Source organism: Globicephala melas, chromosome 3, assembly GCF_963455315.2.
Source record: "Globicephala melas chromosome 3, mGloMel1.2, whole genome shotgun sequence".
In the NCBI taxonomy this organism is placed as follows: Eukaryota; Metazoa; Chordata; class Mammalia; order Artiodactyla; family Delphinidae; genus Globicephala; species Globicephala melas.
This window is the reverse complement of record NC_083316.1, coordinates 48,023,935-48,043,788: the sequence shown is the minus strand read 5'-3', so window position 1 is coordinate 48,043,788 and position 19,854 is coordinate 48,023,935. Positions and strand designations below refer to the sequence as shown.

The window sequence follows — 19,854 nt, the reverse complement described above, 5'->3', positions numbered from 1 at the left end:
ACCTAGAATACTCTATAGAGTATGTGCTGTCGAATAAGGTAGCCACTAGCCATGTGGCTATTGAACACTTGCAATGTGGCTAGAGCTTGATGTGAGATGTGCTGTAAGTGTAAAACAGACAACAGATTTTCAAAGACTTAATATGGAAAAGAAGTGAAATATATCAATATTTTTGTTGAATTGATATTTATGAATGTTGGTATGATATGAATATATTGAATTGATTTTTTAGATGTATTGAGATAAATAAAACATTATTAACATTAATTTTACTTGCTTCTTTTTAAGTGAAGCTAACAAGATATTTTAACTTATACATGTAGCTCACACTGTACTTCTATTGGTATTTCTGGTGCTGCTTTAGAGCAATGAAAATGAATGAACTAATGGTACGTGAAACAATATGAATAAATCATATAAACATGATTTTGAATGAAAGAAGTCAGATACGTAACATTTAAAATCAGATAAGATTAAACCAGTGTTTAGTGATGTTAACGTTAAAACACAAAGCACCAAAGAAGTGATTACCATAAAAAATCAGGCAATGATTACCATGGGAAACAGAAAGGAGCCTATGACTGACTGGAAGGGGACATGTGGAACCCTCCAAAGTGCCGAGAGTCATCTATTTCTTGGCCTGGATGTTGGTTCACTTTGTTAATCTACACATACATATTCTATGCACTTTTCTGTGTTATATCTCACAATTTTAAAAGTTTTTAAGAAATGATCTCAAACTGCTTTCCTTAAACATTTATACTTGCTACATCAAGTAAGGACTTTGAAGAAAACCTAAAAGGATAGGGTTGAGTGACTGACTGGTCCCATATTTCAACTATATGTTGACAGTTGATACATGTGTTTACAAATAAGTGAGATAACAAGTTCAGTGTATAAAAGACTTAAAAGAAACCCTTTTTGAGATTTCTTACACACAATAATAATCATATCCTAAACTCTCTCTATATAAATTCTCATCTTTTTCTAAGAATAAGTTACTTTCTTAATATGAGGCATCATATCAGAAACTTACTGCCTTGGAAAATAAATTTTTTAAGAAAATGAAAAAAATTCTGAATATGCGCAAGTCAGTTTACTGACAACAGCTGACAAAGGTGAATTTGTGTTTACTACAACTGATACCTAGTATTTGATGAAACTTTACAAAACATAAACATATAAGAGCCAAGCTTTAACAAACGAGAAATTTTTCTGAGCAGAAAAGACTTGGTATCTAGTAGAAGGTACAAAACATTTCAAAAGAAATGTTTTAGGATGCAAAACTAAATTTAAACCTTCAGCTACCTAAGAGCAATGTTGATGATCTAATTCATATTTAATTCATTTTCATGCAAAAGAATTAAATTTATAAATGAAAAATAATCCAGAGAAGCAATCTATAGAATGATTATTTATACTCACCGTGAACTTGGTTGATTTCTGAATTCTGGGAAAGAATTTCATCTGCCAATTTTTGAGCAGTTGGCAAAACTTCTGTGTGGTGCACTGTGATCAAATACTGTACAAACTTTTGTAGTTGGTCTCTATTCATTTGAAAGAGAGTCTCTGAAATGGGAAGATGCAATTTGACCTGATCTGGCTTGCGGATGCGGTATAAAGACAGTGCCACAACATGGGCACAATAAAATATGTCCTTGTTTCCACAGCTGCAGGTCACTGAGGTAATCTTGCAACGATCAAAGCTGATGGCCACGTTACAAACAGTTTCTGGCTCCGATTGTATTGCAGGTTCTGTCACTGTGCCACTCAAGTGGAAACCTATGTGAAAGAAGGGGAGGAGAGTTCAGTTTCTGCATTCAGATGCTACAAAATACTTTTTTTTAATTTTTTTTATTTTTCCGTACGTGGGCCTCTCACTGTTGTGGCCTCTCCCGTCGCGGAGCACAGGCTCCGGAGGCGCAGGCTCAGCGGCCATGGCTCTCAGGCCCAGCCACTCCGCGGCATGTGGGATCTTCCCAGACTGGGGCACAAACCCGTGTCCCCTGCATTGGCAGGCGGACTCTCAACCACTGCGCCACCAGGGAAGCCCTACAAAATATTTTAATTCTTTGAAATGCGCAGTGCTTGACAGCTGCAAGAATAAAACATGACAGCTTTTATTTTCAAGTAAAAACATTCAGGCCACTCCAACCTCCCTCTCCCTGAACCTTACAAGTAAAAAATAAATGCTATTTAACAGACATGCTGAAGTAGTTTATTGCACAGCCATATGAAAACACTTACTGCAGTATACCACCATCACACCTATATATATGTATATTCATACACCACATCATACCTATACCTAGAGCATAGCTTACCTAGAGTAAGCCATCATTACTGTTCTAAATCTGTGTGTGGTATATACCTGACCAAAATCCCCTAGATCAGTAGTTTTCTCCCCCAGCATTCCACCCTTTTTTAAACAACTTTTTAAAAATAGAGTAGGCCAGCTCAGCTTTCTTCTCAACAAACTCCTCCCTTCCTTCCACTTTTATTCCAGGCAGCCCCAATATTGCAACGTCTCTGAGCAGTATGTGCAGGGGGAACTGCAAAGCCCATCAAATCGCACGCATACCACAGCTGAAGTAGCTCAATGACTATTTTCTTTCCTATCATACAGAGTAAAGCTGGTACAGAGGTAGGCTTTTAAACATGCTCACATGCTCACATGGGTGCACAAAATCACCAAGTAGCAAGGGGCCTTAGAGGCCTTGTAGCCTCAACTTAGAACCACACAGGAACCCTCCACAACCTCCCTCACCAATGGCACTTGGCCGCTGCTTCGAAGGATCCAGAAATGAAACACTCAACCCGCACAGGCAGCAACAGTTCCTTGGATAGCTCTAGCTACAGCTCACAGCCAATGAAAACTGCCTCTCACTGCCGCTGCCACCAGTCAGTCAGTCTCGTTCTGTTTGGCCAGGGCATACATCCCCCTCACTCCTTTTCCCTAAATATGGGGAAGCTTATCCTGAATGTTTTTGGCACACCATTCAGTTCCATCTACCCTCTCTGAAAGCCACATGCAGAGGGCCAGTGATAAACATTAAGGGGGAACCTCCAGGGCACAGGCTTACCTCAGGATTAAGTACCCGACAGAAACTTGAATGTCAGAAATGTATGAAGCCTCTGACTCTCTCAGCCTTCCACTGTCTATGCTACTTGAATAAAATTTACCTAGCAGGCCACTATTTCTCCAGGTTCCCCTTAAATCACAGGAGAAGGATCTTTTCACCATGTGGGAACTCTGGAAAGGATGCTGCACATGGAGCTACAGAGATGTGACACGAGAAGGACAGCCAGATGATGCCTAGAGTTCACAGGTGGGGCATCTGAACCCTACGTACTATCTCTTTCAAGAGAGGGGTTCCTTTAGGCCAGGGCGCTGGGAGAAACATTATTCAACTTACGAGAAATCTTTCAGAGTAATGTAACTTCATCTTGATAATTCATATTCAGCAACACAGTGGAAAGAGAAAAGTGTTGTCATATTTTTTTACCAGATTATCAACTTAAGAAGTGCATTTCCAAAAATCAAGTCACTATTACTGCTTCACAATAAGGAATTCTGATAACCGTAATACGGTAACCTCTGGTTTTCTTCGACAGAGATTATCCCTGTTTTTAAATGGATATTCCAGTCTCCTCCTCCATCTCTTTTGGTCAAGAAGTTTTTTTGGAAAACCGCAATTAAAGAAAAGATACATAGCAAATGTAATCATATTTTTTTAAAAATTTTAATGTATTTCCCCACGAGAAAAAAAGATCACATAAAAAGTAAACACCCAGGAAAATTTTAGAAATGAAGAATAATAAGAGCAGTCTTGCCTTCTTGTATACCAGTGCGCTAAAAGCTTACAATAATTAAAAGTCCATGGGACAGGCACAGATTAAGACAAGAAAAAGATCAATGGATCATAAATAAGTCCAGAAAGTTTCCAAGTATATTCTGTATACTTAGTGCAAAGGTTCTCTGTTTTCTACCTGTCACATATATATGTGTACAAAAGAAACTAGCTGTCACTATAGGAAGATAGTTATCATAAACTAACCATTTATAAAATCAATCTCTCCCAGCTTAACACTATTTAATTTCTCCTTATCCACCAAGTCAACATCTTTGTCTCTCCACAAAAGTGATACTGAAGGACTCCCATCACAGGCAAAGCCAAGACAACTGAGAATCCAAAATAGTTAGACTAGTTAGTATTTAAATAGTCTGCAAGGCTATAGTGTAAGAGGTGCTTCAAAAGAGACTGATTTAACTATCAAAGAAGAGGCCCTTCCTAAATAGACATTTCCCTAAAGAAGACATACAGATGGCCAAGAGGCACATAAAAAGATGCTCAACAACACTAATTATTAGAGAAATGCAAATCAAAACTACAATGAGGTTATCACCTCACAAATCACCTCAAAATGGCCATCATCAAAAACTCTATAAACAATAAATGCTGAAGAGGGTGTGGAGAAAAGGGAACCCTCTTGCACTGTTGGTGGGAATGTAAATTGATACAGCCACTATGGAGAACAGTATGGCGGTTCCTTAAAAAACTAAAAATAGAAAGAACTACCATATGACCCAGCAATCCCACTACTGGGCATATACCCTGAGAAAACCATAATTCAAAAAGACACAGGTACCCCAATGTTCACTGCAGCACTACAACAGCCAGGACATGGAAGCAACCTAAATATCCATTAACAGAGTAATGGATAAAGACGATGTGGTACATATATACAATGGAATATTACTCAGCCATAAAAAGGAACGAAATTGGGTCATTTGTAGAGACCTGGATGGGCCTAGAGAGTGTCATACAGAGTGAAGTAAGTCAGAAAGAGAAAAACAAATGTTGTATATTAACACATATGTGGAATCTAGAAAAATGGTACAGATGCTCTTATTTGCAAAGCAGAAACAGAGACATAGAGAACAAAGGTATGGATACCAAGGGGGAAGGGGGCAGTGGGATGAATTGGGAGATGGGGATTGACATATATACACTATTGATACTACGTATAAAATAGATAGCTAACGAGAACCTACTGTATAGCACAGGGAACTCTACTCAGTGCTCTGCAGTGACCTAAATGGGAAGGAAATCCAAAAAAGAGGGGATATATGTATACGTATAGCTGATTCACTTTGCTGTACAGCAGAAACTAACACAGCATTGTAAAGCAGCTATATTCCAATAAAAATTTTTAAAAAAAGAGAAGAGACCCTTAGCAGAACCAATGAAGCCATCAAATGGTTTCGCAAAACAGAGTTTTCTTCATTCGTGTGAGTTGTACAAGTCAGAAGTATAGTATAGTGAATCCTGATATCGTACAATTATGCTGGGGGAAAACCCCACCTACTATCCAATTATATTATGTTGAGTATTTATCATTCTCATAAAATTTTTTAAAAAACAAACTATAAAATATTGTGACTTCCAAAACTAACTCAAGAGATGTGTGAGGACACAAATAAACACATTCATGTCTTATAAAAGTACACTTCATTAATGTAATATTGTCAAGATTAAGGCATTTCATGAATGTTCTTTTTCCAAATAATTCTAGATTATCTTTCAAGTATCCAAACTCCTTTTTAAAATTCCAACTATTTTGGGGCTTCCCTGGTGGCTCAGTGGTTGAGAGTTTGCCTGCCAATGCAGGGGACACGGGTTCGTGTCCCGGTCCGGGAAGATCCCACATGCCGCGGAGCGGCTGGGCCCGTGAGCCATGGCTGCTGAGCCTGCACGTCCGGAGCCTGTTCTCCGCAACGGGAGAGGGCACGACAGTGAGAAGCCCGCGTACCGGAAAAAAAAAAAAAATCCAACTATTTTTGTTGGAAATATTTCTAAATGTAAGTTCTACCTTGCCACCCTAATCAGCTGACCATTCAGGGTATTACCAAGTGAATGGGACAGCATTCCCTGTAAGAGACAACTGCAGGTGGCAGTATTTTTTAAGTGGGCTCTTGTTTTTTTCTCTACTATCAGCTATCACAATGACTCCCCTCCTATACTGCTATCCTTTTTCATAGAAAATTCTTTGCCCTCAGGTCAGCTGCACCTCTAATTTGATTAGATTTGTGTCAACTATTTAATACTCAGAGGTCTATTTGGGGTTTTTCCCTCCTTACTTTTAGGTTGGGATGGCTGATGTTGCTAGAGGTAAGAGGCTTTACTTTAGATACAAGAAAGTTACATACACACAGAGGGGACAGCAGGTACACTAGTTTTTAAGACAGTGCAATACTGAGTCAACATGTAGGAGGTTCCATCACGCCTCTCTTCAGGGTTGTGTGGTCGTGTATTTTGGCCTCTCCAATTTGAGGAAACTTTGAAATTCCACCAACTCACTCTCTCTGGGTCCTAAATCATACCATAGCACTCACAGGAGAAGCAAGGAGAATATTCCTCCCTCAAAGATAACTAGAGATGTCCCGATAGACATTCTTCCCCCACTCCTTCCTCTGCACCCCTCAATAGTCTTATCCTTTAGGTACTGCGTGACTTGAAACAAAAAGTAATGTTCTTGAGAATGGATTTTGCCTTTCTGGAGTTCTGACAATCCCAGATGACCAGCGGCTTTGGGATTGTAAATGCAAAAATCTCCTTCTAGGACAGTCAGCTGTTCGATATGACAGAACTGAGGACACAGAAAGGGGTAATCCTGCGCTCTGTGGTAAACCATGGATAATTAGCTGTTTTATTTTCAAAGAACTAAAACTGAAGAAACTACATAAATCTTTTTTAATAAATATATTTGACTTTACAAAATATAATCTGTCAAAGACAGTTAATTCCATAAGAGCAAACCTCACAGGGCAGTCAAATCGTTTTGTCGTCATGCCACCACAGCACCCAATATAATGATAGTATTCACGTTCTCAGCCTGCAGGAACTAAAGAAAAACAAAGCAGAAACCAAGGTTCAGTGTTGTATAGGCCTTGGTAACAAGACTTTGATTCGGATCAGGTTCTGTCCACTTAAATGCTGTGTGATCTGGGCATATTGTTTACCCTTTCTGATACTTGCTGTATTTTGTGCAAAATGTGGCTAGAAATACCTCCTAGGATTGTTTTGGGGATTAAACTGAAATAACATATGTAAAGCACCTGGCATGTAGTAAAAGTGCTCATTAAATTTTATTTCCCTTTCCTTCCCTTCCCAGCTGGAGAAATAGCGGGGAGGGGTGCTGGAAACATTCCCTTTATCCATAATACGTTTTTTTTCCTCTATGGCTACTGGAATCTTGGGGGGAAGGAGGAACCTCATTCTGGAAGTAACTTGGAAAATAAATGCGAAAGAGTGTACTTTCACACAGAGAGAACTAGAAAATGTTCGGGGAGAGATTTTTTTAGGTAACCATAGATACCTCAAAAATATTATAATGCAATGATTCTCAAAGCATGGTCCAGGGATACCCATAGCTCCCAGAGAGGCTTTCAAAACATTTTCATTTTTGCACTTGGACCTTATGGTACGTCAGTAGTTTATAAGACTTAGCAGGGAAACCCTGAAGGGGCAAATTTCTCACATGAGAACTACACAATTGAATCTACATTCAATCTACATTAATTTCACATTAACGAGAATTAAGGTTTCTAGAAAGTAAATATTAAATTCTTCACTGATATTCTAAAAATAAGCTTTCCTTGAAAGCTGATTTTCCATATCTAAGGTTAGATTTTAGCTGCATTTTAAAGGTGACAAGGAGACCCATGGTATCAGACCGGAGAGACAACTGTTTTAAAATACACAAAGAATTTCTAAAGCTTGGCCACTTTGTGCATATATGTATATGTGCTCAGTTAACTGAAAAATGGTAACAAACTGAAAACATTAGAAATTGTCTAAGCTAAAGTAAACTGGTAGACATGAAATAAATACACACTAAAAACTACTGCTTTCAGGGCACATTCTTTTCAGAAAAATATGCATCTTGTGCATGAGGTGCTCAAGTAACATATTTTTTGTTGAAAAAGAATTTAACAGAAGCACTGGTGTAGTACTTACACAAATACATCTTTCACCCTTTTCCTAAATAAAAAGAACCCCCGGGGAAATTAAAGGCAGAAACCAAAGCAATGCAATGTTATGGCTGAAAGGATGGCAAGGGTTGTAAGAGGTTTCTTTTAAGTTTCTAAAGCTAAGTCTAAAAATGCAGAAGTGTTAACCACTCTCATAACAAAGCATTCATTGGTTTGCTAAACCCAGTGCATTGGCTAAATGTATAGTAACTAATACCTGATTATGTGCCCCTGGTAAAATATATGAGTTAATCATTGCCCCACAAAACCCAACTTTTACCTTTCCTAACTCTGAGAACTGCACACAATCTAACATGTCATGTTGCAATTATCAATTTAAAAAAAAAGTTTTAATTCAAATCAAGCTTAATTTCCAGATCAGCAGTACAGACACATTAAGGGACCAAGACAGAGGCAATAAACTCAACTCAAAACCAACTTGTCTAAAATATGATATTCTTTCTTCAACTACGTAACTTTCTCAAAGGGATATCCTAAATTAAAGAGACTGCATCCTGTGAGCTGGCTCATTAAATCCTCTAGCCCTAATTTCTAACACTAAGCTTAAACAGCTTATGGAAAGACATTAGGAGATTTTGCCGGCAATCACTAATGAAGTGGTTTCCGTCTTTCAGAAAAATTATTTTTTAAAGGAAAAGCTTTGTTTTGAAGTCCACCTTTAAAATGCCTATTTGGACTAGAATTGCTCCTACACTTCATTAATATTTGAGAGAAAGACAATGGCAAATTAATGCAAAGACCAGACTGTAAACCACAGCACACCATATAAACAACATAAAAATTTACGGAGCATGCACTGGATGGGCCCAATCAAGAGTTCCCAGAGGCACTCTGTTCCGTATTGGTTTTGTTTCCTCGTTAATTTAGATCCTCACAATACTTCATACAAGGACCCGTATGATCAGAATAACTGTGTTAGATATGAATGGCATTACATAGTTATTTAATATTATTCCTGAAAAAAAAAAAGACACTTATCCACTAATTTAGCCATCTGTAATGAGCACCTAGAAGAAGCTGAGTTTAAGGAGAGCGTGTTGGATTTAAAAAAAAAAAAAAAAAAAGCACATCACTCTGTGTCATCCCCAATCTTGAAGTACATAAGCCCCTCCCCCCCATTACTGTCAAGTAATTTTCCAAAACGTATTTCTGTATTTTAACATGCATACTTGAGGGAAACAACCATTGCCCAGCCCCAGATTCTGGGTGGGCAGCCGGGGGAGGAGGGGTGATAAACAAATTAGGTAGAATTTGAGTTATGCGCACAACTATAAAGCCACAAAGTGCTTAGGAATTTAAATTATCTGCCCCAATTTTTAAATTCCACTTTCTCTAATGCCAACCTTCTCTGCAAAGCAGCTCCAGACTTCCACCTTTCCTGAAGACCAGATCAGCCAGGCTCCCTTGCCCCGATCTGTATAGCCCCCAATGGCGCCCCTACAATTCAGTGCTCCCTCCTCTTCCCCTCCCTCACTTGGCCTCTCACCTGGATGCCCAACCTCTAAAGTACAGATTAAGTTTATTACAGCCCTTTGGTGTTCAGCTCTGAGCACCTCTACACACCTGTGTCTTACTTCCCCTAAGGGGGAAGGGGACAGAAGATCCTCTTACTTGTTTATTTCCTGTTGCTGCTTACAGCAAAACAACCTTTAGAGATGCTTGGCTATTTGCTTTAGGAGCTGAGGTGAAGGACAAACTCGAAACTAAGTCTGTTTACCAGAGCCAAGAGGTAAGGAGAAAAGTGTGCTCAGACCCCAGAAGAGAGAATGCAGGCCTCGGTAGCCAAATTCCTCCACCCACACCCTGGAACTCCAGCTTGACCCCTCAACTTTAAATTAAAGCCTATTTCTAAGTGTTCACGTCTCGCTTATACCAAGTTAAGCTCGAAGCAGAGGGCTGTGATATCATCTGAGACAGCAGAGTTCTGTAGCACCCTTGTCACAGAGGACTATCCTGGAGGAAACACTCAAGAAGCATTTGTTAGGTGAAAGAATGCACAAACCCTCTTACTCTCTTGGTAGGTGGAACATATAGTTTGGTGCATCTCAAACTGGAATGTGCATCAGGATTCCTGGGCCCCACCCCGTCATCCCAGGTGATGCTGTGGCTGCTGGTCCAGGGTCGCCGACCTAAGATGATTAGAATTCAGCCTAAACTAGGCTTTTCTAGTAAAAATACATTTAAGTAAACACAGTAAACAGAATAGTAAGGAATATGTGATTTTTCATATAAAAAATGTATACAATTTCTTGCTTATCATGGAACCGAAATGCTCCCAATTCCAAGAAGTCAGATATGAGACATTAAACTTGTCTGAGCGTTAAGGAAGAAAAATAAATGAAAAAAATCTTTATTAACAAAAATGTATTACTATCATAATTGTTAATACTTAGAGCTATACCATCCTATTTGAAGTGAAACCTTCATTAAAAATCTAAATTAAAATATAAAAATTTAAAAATGATCAGAGTATTTACTTCTACAAAAAGATTGTTTTACAATGTCCCATGGGATTCCTCATAATTGAAGGTTCTTTGTGTATTCAAAACAATCCAATTAACGGAAAAAAATTACTGGCAACTATTTTAGTAACACATTGTTTGCCTAAGGCAAAATGTACCCTATATGAGAAAGTCAGAGGCAACAGAATATGCAGGATAACACAAAGTGAGGCAGAATTTTAGAGAGAATTAGAACCTTCTAAAATAAGATCTGTTTTGTTAAATAACCTAAAGCAAGTAACAGCCTCAGTTTTCTCATCTAAAAAAGGATTAATAATATCTATCTTGTAGGACTGCTGTAAGAACTGACAAGGTATATAAACCACCACAAGGATTCCTTCTACGGAATGCCTGCTATCATCATTATTGTAATAGAAATGTCACATGCTCTTGGAAGCACAGCATTTCCAACACATGCACTAAAACCCTAGTCGGTTAGCGTGAGTGCACATGCTGCTTGAAATGTCAAGCTCCCAGGAGCATGCCAGCATTTCTATTACAATAATGGACAAGGGTTTGCTGTTGTTGCAGTAATTCTATACTAATATATACATATTTCCAAATTAATGGAACTGCTATGATTTTTAAAAATTTGTTCCCATTTTACATAGCGCATTCTTAAAATGTGAGTTGCCTCCACATGGAAGAGAAAAGCAGGGGACTGAGAAGACTTAATTTTGTCTCAAATAACTTCCAGTTTCCCTAAGTGAAGCTATATATGTATAAACTGAATCACTTTGCTGTATACCTGAAACTAGCACAACACTGTAAATCAACTATACTTCAATTAAAAAAAAACTATTACCAAAAAATATAAACAAACAAGTCTTTAATAAGAAAAAAAAAGAACAGCAAGATAGATGTACTGATACTTTGGCTAAGAGGTACATTTTTTTCTTAAACACAGTGATAAAAGAGAAGCGAAGAGACTTTGGTTCAAAATGTGGATGAAACATACTAAGACATTCCCACCCATGTCTCAGAGCAGTGTGATTACAGATGAATGTTTATTTAACTTGTTTTGGTTGATGTAGGGGTAATGCTTTTTCTAAGATTTCTACAACGAACATAAATTACTTAGAAGAAAAAAAGTGCTTGGCTAAAATTGAAAAAGTGCTTAAGGTCTTCCCAAGAAAAGATTTGCTACATAAATGATGTCCAGCAGACATTCTGGGAGCCTGGCAATAACCACACACCAAGTTTAAACACTAAGGGTCATCAATGCCCTCAATGCAGTTCTGCCTACTGACTGGCCCAGCCTACTTTGGCAACAGGACACGCCCAGGCTCTCCTTAACCCATGGATGCTCAGCCCTCTTTTGGCTCAGCCATACTCCAGAGAAGACGTGTTACAGCACTCAGTATGACAAGGCAGAGAAAGACTCGGCTCCTGGTCCTAATTTCAGCCATTATCTAATGTTAGCCTCTTGGGCAAGTTACTTATTAATATCTATCTCTTCTTCCCTCTTCTTTCCTCATTTATTAAATAAAGGAAATAGATTTTTTTAAAAATAGTGTGTAGGCAGGCAGGAGTTATGAAGAGCTACCCATGACAAGATGAAGGATGGTAGTTACCACAACCACTCACACAAGACCTTTGACCTGCCCTGGCTGCTACAGAATTGAATCAATGGTCACCTCAAAGGACTTGGAAGCTATGGCTCAGGGAAGTGGAGAGAAAAAGGACAGACACTGCTATAGGTGCAGTCACGTATATGTAACTGGCATGTGGGGAGAATTTTTTTAAAGTTTTGAAATTCAATACGAAAGCGAGTAAACATTTAATTTTTATCTACATAATTTTCAGCCATCTGTCTATAACTGAGATTCTTAAGGCATACCTTTTTGTTATTTTTCATATCTAAAACCTAATCGTTAAAGTCTCAGATTGCATAAATATAGGTGAAGTTTATTACACAGAATGTATAACACACAAAATAATATAAAAACATAAAAGAAAGCCCATTAAAAATGAAATGAAAGGATTGAATCTATTGTCTGCCCTGCCTTCACCACCTAAATATCTGCATTCTTTCCCTACTATCCATTAAGTATTATGAAATATTAAATATTATGAACAACCACTTCCCTAATCCCTTAACTTGGTTAACAGGTGATATACAAGTCTCTATGGGAAGCATCCATGAACACAAGGGTTTCAGTTCTGAGAAGTCACTGGATTACTGGATAACTGATAGCTAAGAAGTCAAATCAGAGGTGGTTTCCAGAAATAAAAAAGAGAAACAGTACAAACCTTCATTTCCCAAATTGTGTTCTATGTATGTTAACAGGTATTTATCGGGGTGTCCTATGAGAGAAGGACTGATAACACCCTGGTAGCACTTACAAGTACCTAGAAACAGTGCCTGGAGTGTGACACGTGCTCAATATTTACTGAGAAAATGAACGAATGAATGAAGTAAAAATTTTATTTAGTAGAGAGGTTAAATAAAATCTGAATACTCTACCAAATTGCTCTAGCATGAATTTGAAGCTACAAGATAGAAAAGTCTGAAAACAAATTATCTATGTGCCTTACTCAGGAAGCATATGTGCAGGAGTAGTAAGAATTAAACTTTTATTGTAGATAATAACCCTGTTTACGTGTGACTTTTTCAAAATCTCACAAAAGTACCACTAATAATAAATATACACTACTTCAAAAAGCAATTTGGTTTTATTTATTTCTTCTGAAAGCAAAGTACGTAAATGAAGAGACATATTCCATTTTTGCCTAGAAGAGTTTTTTAACATCTTTATTGGAGTATAATTGCTTTACAATGGTGTGTTAGTTTCTGCTTTATAGCAAAGTGAATCAGTTATACATATACATATGTCCCCATATCTCTTTCCTCTTGCGTCTCTCTCCCTCCCTCCCACCCCTCTAGGTGGTCACAAAGCACCGAGCTGATTTCCCTGTGCTATGCGGCTGCTTCCCACTAGCTATCTATTTTACATTTGGTAGTGTATATATGTCCATGCCACTCTCTCACTTTGTCCCAGCTTACCCTTCCCCCTCCCCGTACCCTCAAGTCCATTCTCTAGTAGGTCTACATCTTTATTCCCGTCTTGCCCCTAGGTTCTTCATGACCATTTTTTTTCTTTTTTTAGATTCCATATATATGTGTTAGCATACGGTATTTGTTTTTCGCTTTCTGACTTACTTCACTCTGTATGACAGACTCTAGATCCATCCACCCCACTACAAATAACTCAATTTCGTTTCTTTTTATAACTGAGTAATATTCCACTGTATACATGTGCCACATCTTCTTTATCCATTCATCTGTTGATGGACACTTAGGTTGCTTCCATGTCCTGGCTATTGTAAATAGAGCTGCAATGAACACTGTGGTACATGACTCTTTTTGAATTATGGTTTTCTCAGGGTATATGTCCAGTAGTGGGATTGCTGGGTTGTATGGTAGTTCTATTTTTAGTTTTTTAAGGAACCTCCATGCTGTTCTCCATAGTGGCTGTATCAATTTACATTCCCACCAACAGTGCAAGAGGGTTCCCTTTTCTCCACACCCTCTCCAGCATTTATTGTTTGTAGAGTTTTTGATGATGGCCATTCTGACCAGTGTGAGATGATATCTCATTGTAGTTTTGATTTGCTTTTCTCTAATGATTAGTGATGTTGAGCATCCTTTCATGTGTTTGTTAGCAATCTGTGTATCTTCTTTGGAGAAATGTCTATTTAGGTCTTCTGCCCATTTTTGGATTGGGTTGTTTTTTTGATGTTGAGCTGCATGAGCTGCTTGTAAATTTTGGAGATTAATCCTTTGTCAGCTGCTTCATTTGAAAATATTTTCTCCCATTCTGAGGGTTGTCCTTTGGTCTTCTTTATGGTTTCCTTTGCTGTGCAAAAGCTTTCAAGTTTCATTAGGTCCCATTTGTTTATTTTTGTTTTTATTTCCATTTCTCTAGGAGGTGGAGTCAAAAAGGATCTTGCTATGATTTATGTCATAGAGTGTTCTGCCTATGTCTTCCTCTAAGAGTTTGATAGTGTCTGGCCTTACATTTAGGTCTTTAACTCATTTTGAGTTTATTTTTGTGTATGGTGTTAGAAAGTGTTCTAATTTCATTCTTTCATATGTAGCTGTCCAGTTTTCCCAGCACCACTTATTGAAGAGGCTGTCTTTTCTCCACTGTATATTCTTGCCTCTTTCTCAAAGATAAGGTGACCATATGTGCGTGGGTTTATCTCTGGGCTTTCTATCCTGTTCCATTGATCTATATTTCTGTTTTTGTGCCAGTACCATACTGTCTTGATTACTGTAGCTTTGTAGTATAGTCTGAAGTCAGGGAGCCTGATTCCTCCAGCTCCGTTTTTCTTTCTAGAAGAACATTTCTGTTGGATGTGGTGATGGTAACATTACAGAAAAAAGTCAGAAAAATGCAGGTATTGGCTCAGGGCTCTAACCACAATTTTCCTTTCAATATCAAGTAATCATTAAAGCTGTTTACAAATAATGATGATCTGATGTTACCAAACTTCAGGATTTTAAAAAATATTTTGAATAAGTTAAAATAACTTCTATGCCAAATGTGGGACTACTGTTCATTTTAAACAAGAAATATAAACCCGAACAGCTTCAGATATGAAAGAGTGCTAATTAAGTAGCAATTACGTATACAATGGCTTAGCCTGTGTTGCATAATCAAAATAATGTGCCTGAGGCTCGTCAGTATAATGGAATGAGAACTGACCTGGGAGAGAGACTTGGGTTTTAATCCCAGCTCTGCTACTAACTAGCTGTTTGACCTTGAGTCTGTGGCTTTATTTTCATATCTGCAGAAGGAGGCTAAAGGACTAGGTCAGTGGTCCCTTACATTCTTTTCTTTTTTGAGGAGAAGGAGCAGGGGGTGGGCACAGATCTCTTGACAAGCTAAAAAAGGGCAATAAACGCTCCCCAAAAAATATGCACAAAATTATGTAGAATATTTCATAGTTCAGCATGTTATCTATTCACTTATTTAGAATCTTATAGATCTCCCTATACTCCAACACCTTAGATTCTAAACAAGTCAAAGGCAACCAAAATATATATACTCACATTCAAAATACATGATGAAAACCCAGACTTTGGCTCAAAGTATTTTTTTCTTTGGTTTATAATGAACTTTCAAGGGCTTTTTAAAAAAGAATTTAATGTTTTTAAAAAGTATATTCAGTTTATTTCTAAGATGTTTACAGGCAACTGGAATACCTATCCAAGTACTCACCTATTTGGAGGCAACCATACTTATCCAAGTTCAAGAGACTATATTATCCATTCTTGAGAATAGGAGATTTATAGCCCACATAATACTAAGCACCAAATGATGAAACAACAGTAGTTCTAGAACAGGTTTATAATGGAAATTAAAGGAGGATAAATGATGATAAATAACTGGCATCATGTATAGGACTCAATGACTGATTACTACTCTAGTTCATCATAAAACATACATATTAAATGCAGATAAAAATACAATAATTCAACAACATAAAAGACCAATCAAAAGATATGCGGTCAACTTCTTTAATCAATCAGAATTATTATGTTTTAAAAAGCTACTTTAATTGCCTAAAACATAAATAATTATAGTCAAGGAAAATTCCATGGTTTAAAGCAAAAAAATAAAACTTGAGAAATGAACTATGTGGTTAGTTTTCAGGCTTTGGAATTTTGAGGAAAAAACATATGGCCATACATTATAAATCAAGCACGTTAGCTTAACAAATGTTTCATATTATTCATACTAATTTCTCTGGCTGAGTATGAACCCCACTACTTCAGACTGTAATAAAGTTGCCTCTTTTCTTTTACTTAGAAGGGTAGTCAGAAATTGGAAAAGGCCTCACCTCCAATAGAAAGTTATTTTTCCCTGCTTCAGAAAACCTGTAAATGTTAGGACTGTAAAACATGGTAGAGGGAGAAGAGTAAAGATGAGATGAGTGACAGCTACCACAGTATCTTCTACTGGTCTAACTGGTCCTTCTCTTTCATTTCTCTCTCTCTCCTAACATTTGTTCCTTCAAATTCTTCTCACACTTTCCCCCTTTACTAAACGCAATTGTACCTTGCCTCATTCCCTTATCCTTCACTCCACTATCAAAATTACCTTTATATACACATGCACAGCAGGAGGGAATTCATTAGAAAAGGCTAAGAGAATCTTTTCTGTGGCAGCTATATTCTCCAGCAACTCCAAACTCTACCCAGACCATTTATAAACTAACTGGGGACATCTGCAGTTATTCTGAGCCAAGAATAAAGTTTTTTATTTGGGGGACAGCTTGACAGGTCTACTAGAAACACAAGTCTAAGTTTATTAAGTTTTAAAAAAATATATATCAAAATTCAGCATCTTATTAAACAAGAGGGTAAAAAAATCTAGGCAAGCCAAAGAAATATTAGCCTTAAAATAATTTCTAAAAAAGCTAAGGAATTCCACTTCATTCTCTTTGATGATTCTTCCTCAAACATATTTTGTTTTTCTCTAAATAAATATATGAAAATTATAGCTACCATTCTTTTTGAAAAGGCCTCTGATATATCAAATCTTTCTACGAAACTGAATTTTCCTGGTATAACAATGACAGCCATACTAATGATATAATTTTTAAGGGGGAAATTCAGAAGCGAAAGGTTGATACCCTAAGGGAACACTAAGCTGGTATTAATCAGATTAAATGAAGATCTGAATTCATGATCATGACTTTACTAAAACAGTAGTGCTGTATGCTCAAAAACTTTGGCTCTTAGTAATTCTTTTTGTTTTTAAAGATTTATTTATTATTCATTTATTTATTTTATTTTTGGCTGCGTTGGGTCTTAGTTGTGGCACGCAGGACCTTCATTGAGGTGCGTGGGCTCTTTGTTGTGGCGTGCGGGTTTCTCTCTAGTTGTGGTGTGCGGGTTTTCTCTTCTCTAGTTGTGGCACGCAGGCTCCAGGGAGCGAAGGCTCTGTAGTTGTGGCATGCAGGTTCCAGAGCACGTGGGCTCTGCAGTTTGCAGCATGCAGGCTCTCTAGTAGAGGCATGCAAACTCAGTAGTTGTGGCACGTGGGCTTAGTTGCCCCGTGGCATGTGGGATCTTAGTTCCCTGACCAAGGATCGAACCCACGTCCCCTGCATTGTAAGGTGGATTCTTTACCACTGGACCACCAGGGAAGTCCCACCTCTTAGTAATTCTTAAGAACAAAAGGTTTAGCCTGAAAAACTGAGGGAAGATTTATTCCTGGAAGCAGCATGTTCACTTCAACAGGTTGATGAAAATCTTTCAAAAAATGTATGAACATTTTAACTTTCTAAACAGTATCAAAAAAATCTAATTTAACACTTGCTTGATGACTCAAGGTTATCATGATGAACATTTACTGCATTATGTCCTCCCAGCAATGCCCTCAACAGCATTACTCAGCCAGGTTATTGGCCTTTTAGCTAAAGAGCTTCTGCACTGCCCTGATGGCCGAGTACTGGTCTGCTCTTTCTCTCTCCTTCCTTGCGGAAGTCAAATGCACCCTTCTCATGCTGACATTTTGACTAATAGCTGCATCCCCTCTAGTTCTTCTAAAATGTTGGTTTATATCTTTCTAGGACTTTGGAAACTAGATAACCACCATTTTTAGAGCTGTGTAAAAATAAGACTAAATGAGGTCTGAGCACAGGCCTCAGGTTTTCTTCTATGAGTTAAGTGCTCATACTTGAGTCTGGGGATATTGGTGGATTTAGCTTGGCAGTTTCAAGGGCTCTTCTTTTGTCCTTGATTCATTGTTCTCAATTATATCCCAGAGAGAAAGTAATAATTAGAGAAAAATGAATAAACTACTTTTCAAGTTTTCCACAAAAGTGCCATGAACTTGAAAAGGTAAATTCTGAAATTACTTCTCATTACTAGAAATATATGATGTGGTAACATGTCTGATTAATCACTTCTACCAATATTAATAAGAAAGGGTTAACTTTTCTACCTGTCACCATATGAATCTCACTTTTCCCTCACACATAAAAAAATAACTTTTAGGATAAACATATCTAACATAAGAAGTCTAAACATAAGAAGGCTCTATGTTTTTTCAAGAAGAACACTATTTAAAAAAACAAGATACGCCCTGGTCTTGGTTTCTAAATACCAATAAAAGAAACCAAAGCTTCTTGGAAAAAAATGGCTGATTCTAGGGTTGGGATGAAGAAAATACTGATGCCAGAAAGAAAGTGCTTAAAAAAAATTGAGGGAACTGTCCCATCCTGAAAGAGTCCCCAATGGCCAGGATGCAACTATTTGAGCAGCAAAATAACATTAGTACTGGATTATAACTCAAAGAATAAAATAAATATCTGACTCCATACTGCTAAAAATTATTAAATGAATAAATAAATAAATGAATAAGGGACACATCTTCATTATAGAAGAATTCCAATTAAAAAATGTAGAGAGGATGAGAGAAATAAAAATCATCATTAGAATACCACAGTAATATTTGCTGCAGGCCAAGATATACTGATGAATGATAAAATTAGTGGGTAAAGCTTTAAAGAGAAACAGAATACTTGCATAGTCTCAAAGAATCTCCCCTCCAGATATGTAACTTAAATTATTTGATGCTCCTCCCTCCAGTAGGTGGAGCTTAATTCTCCTCCCCTTGAGTATGGACTGGACTTTAGTAACTCCCATCTAATGAAAAGTAAAAAACAGTAGCTTTATAGCGGAAAAACCTGTCACTTAAGCAAGTGATCACGGTTAGCATAACCAACTGCAAGTCGAATTGATATCAGGTACCCCCTGAAATGATGCAATGAGAAGTGAACATTACTATTTCTGTGATATTCTTGCAAAAAATGCACAACCGCAATCTAACGATGAGAAAAGCATCAGACAACTCAAATTAAGGGACATTCTACAAAAATACCTGCCCAGTATTCTTCAAAAGTGTCAAGGTCATAAAAGACAAAGAAAGACCACTAAACTATCACAAATTAGAAGAGACTAGGAAACATAATGACTAAATACAATATGATATCCTGGACTGGATGCTCAAAAAGGACATTAGGAGAAACGCTGGGGAAATCTGAATAAAGCCTTTAGTTAATAGTACTGGACCAATGTTAATTTCTTTAGTTCTGACACACGGTTGTATAAGATGTCAGCATTAGGGGAGGCTGGGTAGAGGGCTTATGAAAACTGTACATCTTTCAACTTTTCTGTAAATCTGAAATTATTTCAAAATAAAAAGTTTTTTAAAAAGAAATCTGATATGGTTACTAGTTACTTAGTATGGTTACTTAGACCTTAGCAAACTGGTCACC

General features: G+C 37.5%; 1 protein-coding gene across 1 annotated transcript in view; it reads right to left on the bottom strand.

The window, feature by feature from the left end:
- The window catches only part of ZSWIM6 (zinc finger SWIM-type containing 6), a 202,650-nt gene that overhangs the window by 73,538 nt on the left and 109,258 nt on the right, over window positions 1-19,854 (bottom strand). The window contains exon 2 of the mRNA XM_060295805.1: window positions 1,426-1,782. Coding sequence (XP_060151788.1) covers window positions 1,426-1,782 — 357 coding nt within the window. The remainder of the gene's footprint in view (window positions 1-1,425; window positions 1,783-19,854) is intronic.